General features: G+C 40.1%; 1 protein-coding gene across 1 annotated transcript; it reads left to right on the top strand.

Moving 5' to 3' along the window:
• Positions 1-7,110: 7,110 nt before the first annotated feature.
• On the top strand, positions 7,111-8,580 carry LOC147332406 (uncharacterized). Its single transcript, XM_086290800.1, has 4 exons — positions 7,111-7,431; positions 7,666-7,948; positions 8,130-8,220; positions 8,558-8,580. The coding sequence occupies exons 1-4, from the start codon at positions 7,199-7,201 to the stop codon at positions 8,578-8,580; spliced, it is 630 nt and encodes a 209-aa protein (XP_086146926.1). The 5' UTR covers positions 7,111-7,198.
• The last annotated feature ends 1,274 nt before the right edge of the window (positions 8,581-9,854 follow it).

Here is a 9,854-nt window from a genome sequence, read left to right as displayed (position 1 = left end):
CATAATCTGACTGATGTATTAGATCAAAAAGAGTGGGGATGTCATTACCAAGTATCACTGAATATGGCAAACTGGGAACCACAGCTACCACTAACAAGTAGGTTTGACCTCCCACTGTCAGGTAAACCTCAGCAGTGGGGTACCTGTGTTCGTCCCCATGCACACAACTTATTGTAGCCCCAACCCCACTTAGCTTTTCTCCTGAAATTATGCTAGAATGTACAAGAGTCTGAAAGCACCCAGAGTCAAGCAAAGCTTCCTCTTTACGCCCATTAATTAAAACAGGGACAGTACAAGCTTTCTTTCCTACTGGCTCTGTGGCTGGTCTTGGAACTGCACATAAAAGAGATGGTTTTGACTTAAGTGCAGGGCAAAATTGTTGTGTATGGCCAAAGTTATGACAGTGATAACATTTAATATCCTGAACTGAAGACTTAAAGGATTTCTTCACATTGTGAGGTCTATGGGAAGGGAGCTGCCTAGAACTAGAAAGATTTCTAGCCTGAACTTGACCAGAACCCTGTTCACCCCCAATGGACTTACTTGGTTGGGCGTAGTGGGTCTCCCGGCTGAAGTAGGTGCTCTTGCTTCCTTTTCTGGCTGAAGTGAAAACCTCTGCAAGGCTAGCTGCTTCCTTTGCAGTCTTCGGGTCATGCTCACGTATCCAAATCTCCAGCTCTGGGTTAACCATTCTCAAAAACTGCTCCAGAATTATCTGCTCAGATATTTCTTCTACAGTTGATTTTTCAGGTTTAATCCATCTTGAAAACAGGTCTTTCAATCTTACATAAAGTTCACGTGGCGTCTCACCTGGTTCAACTTTCGAAGATCTGAAGCGGCGTCTGTAGGTGTCAGCAGTGATCTCATATTTTGCCAGAATTGCCTCTTTCACCTTATCATAATTCTCAGAGTCTGTTAAATCCATAAGAATGTAGGCTGTGCGGGCTTTACCTGTCAACAGGGGAACCAGGCGAATAGCCCACTCATCTCTGGGCCATCGACACACATTTGCCATTCTTTCAAACGTAGTCAGAAAATGTTCAATGTCATCTTCTGGTGACAGAGGAAAAAGTTTTGGTTCAATTAAAGACCTGGACCCACTGGCCACTGGAATGTCTTCACCATTGAATCCAAGTTCTTGTTCTTCAGATATTGTAGGGGGCGCTGGCGCCTCTGGTGGATCAGGTTTATCAGTTACAGCATTAACTTGTAGCTGGATTTGCTGAAATTGATGCTGCATGCCTTTCCACCTTTGCTCCTGACGTGACAAATCCTTCTCCCACTTTTGGTCTCTGGCTGCTTGAGACCGCATAAGAGATTTCACCAACCCTGTCAACTCCTCCAATTTGTCCTCAGGGGTTGTTGCTGCCATGGCCTCTAGCTCAGATGAAGCTCCAACTCCTTCATCAGGCTGCTCCTCTTGGCCTGGCTTTCTTCCACCTCTTGTCATCATCTTCTCACTGTGGCATGAGTGACACACTTCTGACACCACTTGTAACAGGGCAGCCCTTAGCGGCTGGAAACACAGTGAGACAGACCAAGGCAAGTGTAGTGGAACAAAGTATTTATTCGCTATACGGCTCTCCTTACAACAATTAACTTGTCGAGCTTCTTTACAGCACAAAAATCCCCCTCTAATGACAACTGGCAGCCTTAAATATGTTCAGCTGTCACAGACTCAACCATTATTCCACTCTCAGGTAAATTCTTAAATCCCAACCTTCCACCACAGTATACAATATATCAATAAGAATAAATAAATACATAAATACATTTTCACATTTACATATTAATAAATATTTCACACTTAATGTTACACCAAACCCAATATTATAAAAACCCAGAAACCCAAGCACAAAAAGATTCACCACACTCTCTTTACCCATGGTCTCTCCCGGAACCTTTAAATGGTGTCTGGACCCCCGGGGAAACATTTGCCCAAACACCTTGAAGAGGACACAGGCAAGAAAGGTGAGTAATCATTAACTTACAAACACTTATTTACACCACTTTTATCCCTAGATTTTACACACACATTTGCCTTAGTTTCCCTTATTGGTAAACCTTAATCACAATCTCAATCACCATTCTTCTCTCCTGACAGACAACCACCACATTCCTTGACGAGGAGCAGCTGTGCAGGATCTGAAATAAGGCTACCAACTGATTTTAAAATTCCCAATAAATAGACAATAAATATTTAAACTGCTTGTGTGCAAATCCATGCTTAAAGTGCAATGCTCATAAAGTGCTTGATAAGGTGCTTTTAATAAAGTGAACAGTGTGCTCCAAAGTGCTATACATATAATATAAATAAATGCAGTAAGGGAGTCCTCTTCCTTACAGATACTTTTCTTACTTCTCACAAAATTGGTCTGAAATTCTTTTTTTAACATATTCTGTAACAAACTACAACAATTGTTGAAATAAGTACTTAATTTATCAAAGTTATCATTATAGTTGTAAACAAATGAAAATGAATACATTGTATCGTACCGGGGGATCAGGAATTTCTCTCTTTAGCAAGAAAGATAACAATTCATACCTGATGTGACAGTGACTGTCGTGCCCTTTCCCCAGGAGTCATAAGCGTAGTCACAGTCTAACAACTTACTGACAACTGTATACAAAAACCTTACGCCCCATCTAATAAATTCTACAATCTGATATATTCTCCAGTTAATATAAAGAGATTCAAAAGACTGAACAAAACCTGATTTTCACCACCATTTAAACGAAGTCTGTAAATTATAAGCCATTTATCCCTCAGTAGTCCACAAATGATGGTATTGAACTTTCTCACAACCACAACATTTCTTTAAAAAAAAAAATCACAATTTAAATTAGAATCATAAATTAAAATGAAAGAATTAGATCACCTTACCTGATGTAACTGTAACTTTTCTCTTTATCAGATTTCATATAATTAAGCAGGAAAAAAAAGTTAGTTATAAGAATGTTAGAATTCATACCTGAACTGATAGTGACCATTGTGCCCTTTCCCCAGTAATCAAACGAATGGCCACAATCTAAATAATTATTTACAGCTCAAACCAAAAACCTGTTTGCACATTTCTGTGTTTTTCCATATTATTTTATGATAAGAAAATTATGTGGAATACTACTGCAAATTGAGATTTTGAATTGTTAAAAACAACAACACAGCCTTTAAATTTAAATCTTAACATTAAGGGAAAAAAACTGACTCACTTTCCCTGATCTAACCGTAACCATTGTGCCTTTCCCCCAGGGGTCAAAAGCGTTGTCATACAGGGAGTGCAGAATTATTAGGCAAGTTGTATTTTTGAGGAATAATTTTATTATTGAACAACAACCATGTTCTCAATGAACCCAAAAAACTCATTAATATCAAAGCCGAATGTTTTTGGAAGTAGTTTTTAGTTTGTTTGTAGTTTTAGCTATTTTAGGGGGATATCTGTGTGTGCAGGTGACTATTACTGTGCTTAATTATTAGGCAACTTAACAAAAAACAAATATATACCCATTTCAATTATTTATTTTTACCAGTGACACCAATATAACATCTCCACATTCACAAATATACATTTCTGACATTCGAAAACAAAACAAAAACAAATCAGTGACCAATATAGCCACCTTTCTTTGCAAGGACACTCAAAAGCCTGCCATCCATGGATTCTGTCAGTGTTTTGATCTGTTCACCATCAACATTGCGTGCAGCAGCAACCACAGCCTCCCAGACACTGTTCAGAGAGGTGTACTGTTTTCCCTCCTTGTAAATCTCACATTTGATGATGGACCACAGGTTCTCAATGGGGTTCAGATCAGGTGAACAAGGAGGCCATGTCATTAGTTTTTCTTCTTTTATACCCTTTCTTGCCAGCCACGCTGTGGAGTACTTGGACGCGTGTGATGGAGCATTGTCCTGCATGAAAATCATGTTTTTCTTGAAGGATGCAGACTTCTTCCTGTACCACTGCTTGAAGAAGGTGTCTTCCAGAAACTGGCAGTAGGACTGGGAGTTGGGCTTGACTCCATCCTCAACCCAAAAAGGCCCCACAAGCTCATCTTTGATGATACCAGCCCAAACCAGTACTCCACCTCCACCTTGCTGGCGTCTGAGTCGGACTGGAGCTCTCTGCCCTTTACCAATCCAGCCACGGGCCCATCCATCTGGCCCATCAAGACTCACTCTCATTTCATCAGTCCATAAAACCTTAGAAAAACCAGTCTTGAGATATTTCTTGGCCCAGTCTTGACGTTTCAGCTTGTGTGTCTTGTTCAGTGGTGGTCGTCTTTCAGCCTTTCTTACCTTGGCCATGTCTCTGAGTATTGCACACCTTATGCTTTTGGGCACTCCAGTGATGTTGCAGCTCTGAAATATGGCCAAACTGGTGGCAAGTGGCATCTTGGCAGCTGCACGCTTGACTTTTCTCAGTTCATGGGCAGTTATTTTGCGCCTTGGTTTTTCCACACGCTTCTTGCGACCCTGTTGACTATTTTGAATGAAACGCTTGATTGTTCGATGATCACGCTTCAGAAGCTTTGCAATTTTGAGACTGCTGCATCCCTCTGCAAGATATCTCACTATTTTTGACTTTTCTGAGCCTGTCAAGTCCTTCTTTTAACCCATTTTGCCAAAGGAAAGGATGTTGCCTAATAATTATGCACACCTGATATAGGGTGTTGATGTCATTAGACCACACCCCTTCTCATTACAGAGATGCACATCACCTAATATGCTTAATTGGTAATAGGCTTTCGAGCCTATACAGCTTGGAGTAAGACAACATGCATGAAGAGGATGATGTGGACAAAATACTCATTTGCCTAATAATTCTGCACTCCCTGTAGTGTAATATTTCAACATATCCAATGTAAAAAAATAACTAGCTCCAAATTCTAAATATGCCCAATTATACAGTGAAAGTTCACTTCAATTCACTGACAGACTGTCTTCAGTTTTCCTTGAGCCTTGTGTTGACCTTGTTGCCACCTTCTTAGGCAACAAGGACTCATGATAGACTCATGATGCACCTTCATGTCTAATTCTGTCTCAGATTGGTGTCCTGATGTGCTCACTGGATCACGGATTCAAAGTGAGAACAAAGTTAGCTAGGTAGTTAGCTTTCAGCAAGCCAAAATATATGTCAAAGATATACATAAAAATAATCATTTTAAAACCAAACCAGATAATATTTTGTTTAATATTTGGTTTTCTCCTGGCATTTTTTCTATTCAAGGTTGAAATGTTATTTCTAGAAAATAAAAGTTCAGCTAAAGGATTATTAATGCTTTTCATCACCACAGCAATCTGGCGTTTTTCTTTTTCTTTTTCGTTTTAATTTTTTTTAAATTTTCTTTTTTGGTCTGCGGGTCGAGTCTGTGCCCTCCAGCAATAACTTTTAACTATTATTTATAATTTTCCCAAATAAAAGGATCTGGCTTGCATTAGTCACATGACAACCATTAACCAATGCTCACCCTTGACAGCAGAGTGTTCTTGTTACAAGCTCGCAATGAGCACATGCATGTTTTTTTGCTGCCTGGACGGTGTGGAGCTGTAGGGGAAACACACAAATTAACATGGAGACGCAGATGCAACAAAATCCAGTAGGAAGGGTGTACAGCATATATACCCTATAGCTCACAGGAGTATTAGTTTATTATGTACACAAGGCAACAGCCATTAAGATACCATAATAGAAATACAATATATCAGACATTTTCACTTAGAACTGATTAAAGAGAAAACAATAGAAAAGACATTTCAAGTGCCCGAATCCTTCCCTGCAACATTTTTTAGAGGCAGTTTGCCCATCAGCCTCCTCCAATATAAGTTTACTCTTCTGTTAGTGGACACATACATCAGAACATTATTTTAAATGCAGAACATGAACAAAAGTCATTGCATGTAAACAATAGTGTAAAGTTGTTGAATGTCCTTTCACAGAATTGAGGGAACATTCTTACAAAAACACAATACATTTAATCCAACTTAAGTAGTGATCTCGGAAATGAAATTGTATTCTTACCTGATGAAACAGCAACTGCTGTCTCCTTTCATTCTCAAAGGTAATGCCATCTAAGGTAAGTATCTGATTAGACATGATGTTTCTAAGATTTTTATGTCAGCAGGTCTTCAAGAGATTTTTTCACCTGTGTCATCTTACTTCATAGATGAATAGAGCTGGGTATCATCTGCATAACAATAAAAATGTGTGCACTCTTTTCTAATAATATTAACTTAATAAAGTTTAGGAAAGCATAATAATGTGTGCATGATGTGAAAAATTATTGAATCATGGCACAGACCTGGAGGAAATCCATGAAAAACTTTTGTGTCTGAGAAAGACTCCTCATTATCATGCTAAAACTGGAATCTATCAGATAGGTATGATTCAAATCACAGCAGCAGAGTGCCTTTAATACCTACATTGTGTTCTAATTTCTGGAGTAAAATATTGTGGTCAGTGTTATGGACTGCTGCACAAAAGTCTAGCAGGACAAGCATAAAGATGAGTCCACAGTCAGAGCACATAAGAAGATCATTCATAATTTGCTGTTTCTGTATTGTAATGAATTCTGAATCCTGACTTAAACTTTTCAAATAAGTCCTCATCTGGAGATGATTCGTTTTCTGTTTTACAACTACTCTTTCAAGATTTTCTTCTTCTTCTTTTTACATAAAAGGAAGGTTGGAGATTGGCCTGTAATTAGATTAGACAGTTGAATCAAGTAAGAGCTTTTTAAGTAATGGTTTAGTTACCACAACTTTAAAAGCCTGTGGTATCTACTCTTTTACAGTTTTTGCCCGTTGCTTGAACACTATAAACCCATGCTCAGACTAAAGTAACACAACGTGAAGCTTTTGTTACCATACCTCAAACACATGTACCCATACCTTAAACAAAAGCGCTGCTTTGCACCCCAGTACCAATTATGCAACACTCCTACTCCTTTATGCAACACACCTACCCCTTTATGCAACACACATGGTCCTGCATGCTACACTCTATTTCATACATAAGACACTTCGCTCACAAAATGAAATCTCAGGGTGCCATTCGGAAAACACATGTATCCAAAATACAAAACACATCGGATAATTGCAACCACTCAAATACACACCTGAAGGCACCTACTTGCAAAACCGAACACCAATTAGCCAACTACAAAAAGCCCTCAGCGTAGCCATTTCAAGAACTTTGCAAGCATGGATGGAGGGAGAGCAAGAGGAAGAGGAAGAGGTAGAGGAGGAGGAGGAAGAGGAGGAGAAGGCCGAAGAGGCCATGAACGGACCCATATTTCTGATGAAATAAGAGCAACTTTGGTGGACCATGTCATCAACCATGGCCTGACTATGAGGGAAGCTGGGCAGAGAGTCCACCCACATCTAAGCCGCTTCACAGTGGCATCTGTAATACGAACATTCCGACTAGAAAACAGGTCTGTCTTCACCTCCATACCTTCTGCTCTACTCAGATGGTTTCATAGCACTGTTCTACAGTATATCACATTACCATATCAAGTGTACGGGGTGCTAATGCTCCTTTTGCAGCCAAAGTGGCTGATTCCTTATATTGAAGTACAGTGTTGTACAGTGGATGACACAGTACATACAGTAAAGTACTGTAAGAAAAATAAGCAAACCGATGACAATATGTGGTTGTATTTCTCCAGAATGACCCGAAGACCTTCTGGGGGAGGACGGCAACGCCTGTTCACACAACAGCAGGAACTTGCCGTTGTGGACCTAGTGAGGGCAGACAATGCCATCCGTCTCCACCAGCTACGACGGAAAATACTTGCAGACAGGCGAGTGTTCAGCAACATAAACCATGTGAGCATCACCACCATCAGACGCATCTTGGGTAAACACAGCATCACCATGAAGCAGCTCTACAGAGTCCCATTCGAGAGGAACAGTGACAGGGTCAAAGGACTTCGAGCTGAATATGTACGGGTACGTGTAACTGTCCCTTACATTTACAATAGAGTATTGGTGAAGTCCAGTAGCAGCTGAATATGTACCATATCAGTACCACATGGATCTATTCTGAGAGCTACACAGGTACCTGTGTGATGGGGTGAGGGTGCCGTATGTGTAGCACTGTAGTACAGTGACATGTTCCCCTTTTTTTCAGAGAATCTCGGCCATGGATGGAGCTGCACAGCCTCATGAATACATTTTCATTGATGAAGCTGGATTCGACCTGAGCAAAACAAGACGACGGGGTCGGAATGTAATTGGCCAAAGGGCAATTGTGCACGTCCCAGGGCAGCGCGGGGGAAACATCACATTATGTGCCGCCATATGCCTTCGAGGGCTTCTGCACCATCATGCAATACTAGGTCCATACAATAGCCAACACATACTCACATTTCTAGATGCTCTCCATGATATAGTTGTACAGAACAGACCAGATCAGCCCAGGTTTGTGGTGATATGGGATCATGTCAGTTTCCATCGGGCTGCTCTGGTCCAGGCCTGGTTCTCCAACCACAATCAATTTGAAGTGGTATACTTGCCCCCTTACTCACCATTTTTAAACCCTATTGAGGATTTTTTTAGGCTTGGAGATGACGTGTATATGACCGCCAACCACATGCCCGCATGCCTCTTCTGCAGGCAATGGAACAGGCCTGCGGCGACATTCAGGTGACAGCAATCCATGGATGGTTTCGACATGCAAGAGGATATTTTCCCCGGTGCCCAGCGGGAGAGGACACTGCTTGCGATGTTGATGAGGTCCTGTGGCCAGACCCCAACAGACGGCGGGATCCATGAGCCCACTTATGCACAATTGTCATGGTTTTTTGTGTTTACAGTATAGTGTTTTTTCTATTGCAGTATTATTGTGTTGTGGTTTTTTTTTTTTTTTGCTTTATCTGAATTCATGGTACTGCGATGTACACTATTGAGTAGGTCTATTTGCGTTTTTGGTTGTTTGGAAATGTGTCTCCTGTAAATGTGCCTTCTGAATACACAATGGAAATCAAGGACTGCAGTGTTTTATGTAAAGAAGACTAGTGTGTTCCCCCTGATCTGTAAGTGTTTGCATATGATGCAAGTATGTGTCATTTTGTCAACAGAGTTACATTTTGACAGAGGAATGTTAGGTTTTGACAGCAGAGTTTAGGTTTTGGGAGTGGAGTTTCATTTTGGCACAGATGTGTATGGTATATTTCCCAGTGTTGTGTCGTGTTTACTTGTGTTTAGAGTTTTGGCACAATGAGCGACGTTTTGCCAAATGTGTTCAAGCAACGGGCAAAAACTGTAATACAGACAGATTATTCCCATTTAGAATTTAAACATTATTAATCATCAATTTATTTGAGCAGTCTTGTAGGAATGGAGTCTAAATGGCATAATCATGGTTTCGAGGTAGAAATGATTGAAGTTAACTCAGAATGATTAATACGAGAGAAATAGTCTAAACTTCAGAAGTCATTAAAGAAAACATGAAACACTACAACTATAAAAGCTAATTAATTCACACCAGGGAGCCCTGCTGTCAAAAAACGGACATAGATTTAACACTGTCTGTGAAGCTCAAGTTAAGAGATAAGTGTTAAAAGTTTTTAGAACATATATAGCGCCATCTTGTGTCAGTGTAGAACATTACATCACTGTGTTGGTCGGTTGCTGGTTATAGACTTACATTAGTTTATGTTAGCTAACTCATAATATAACAAATAACTATTAAATAGAAAAGGAGACTAAAACTAAAAATCTGTTTTTGTTCTTCATATTTGGATGAACACTCATTCAAGAAATTCATGAAATCCTTGCAAGTTAAAGTTAAAGACATACGTGACCTGGAACTTTGACTCTTTGTCAGCGTGACTACAGTGGTCAAGATAAACCT

The sequence above is a fragment of the Aulonocara sp. 'chitande type north' Nkhata Bay genome, linkage group LG4 (genome assembly GCF_057382095.1).
Source record: "Aulonocara sp. 'chitande type north' Nkhata Bay isolate Kocher_YH1m ecotype deep benthic linkage group LG4, A_spYH_male_GT1.1, whole genome shotgun sequence".
Lineage (NCBI taxonomy): Eukaryota > Metazoa > Chordata > Actinopteri > Cichliformes > Cichlidae > Aulonocara > Aulonocara sp. 'chitande type north' Nkhata Bay.
Note: the sequence above shows the minus strand (reverse complement) of the source record. Positions and strands in the feature narration are given on the sequence as shown.

Excerpts from the sequence above, each read along its gene's own strand:
- LOC147332406 (XM_086290800.1), top strand. The coding sequence starts at position 7,199 with ATGGATGGAGGGAGAGCAAGAGGAAGAGGAAGAGGTAGAGGAGGAGGA. Across the intron at positions 7,432-7,665 it reads ACATTCCGACTAGAAAACAG|AATGACCCGAAGACCTTCTG; the intron begins GTCTGTCTTCAC and ends GTATTTCTCCAG. Across the intron at positions 7,949-8,129 it reads TTCGAGCTGAATATGTACGG|AGAATCTCGGCCATGGATGG; the intron begins GTACGTGTAACT and ends CCTTTTTTTCAG.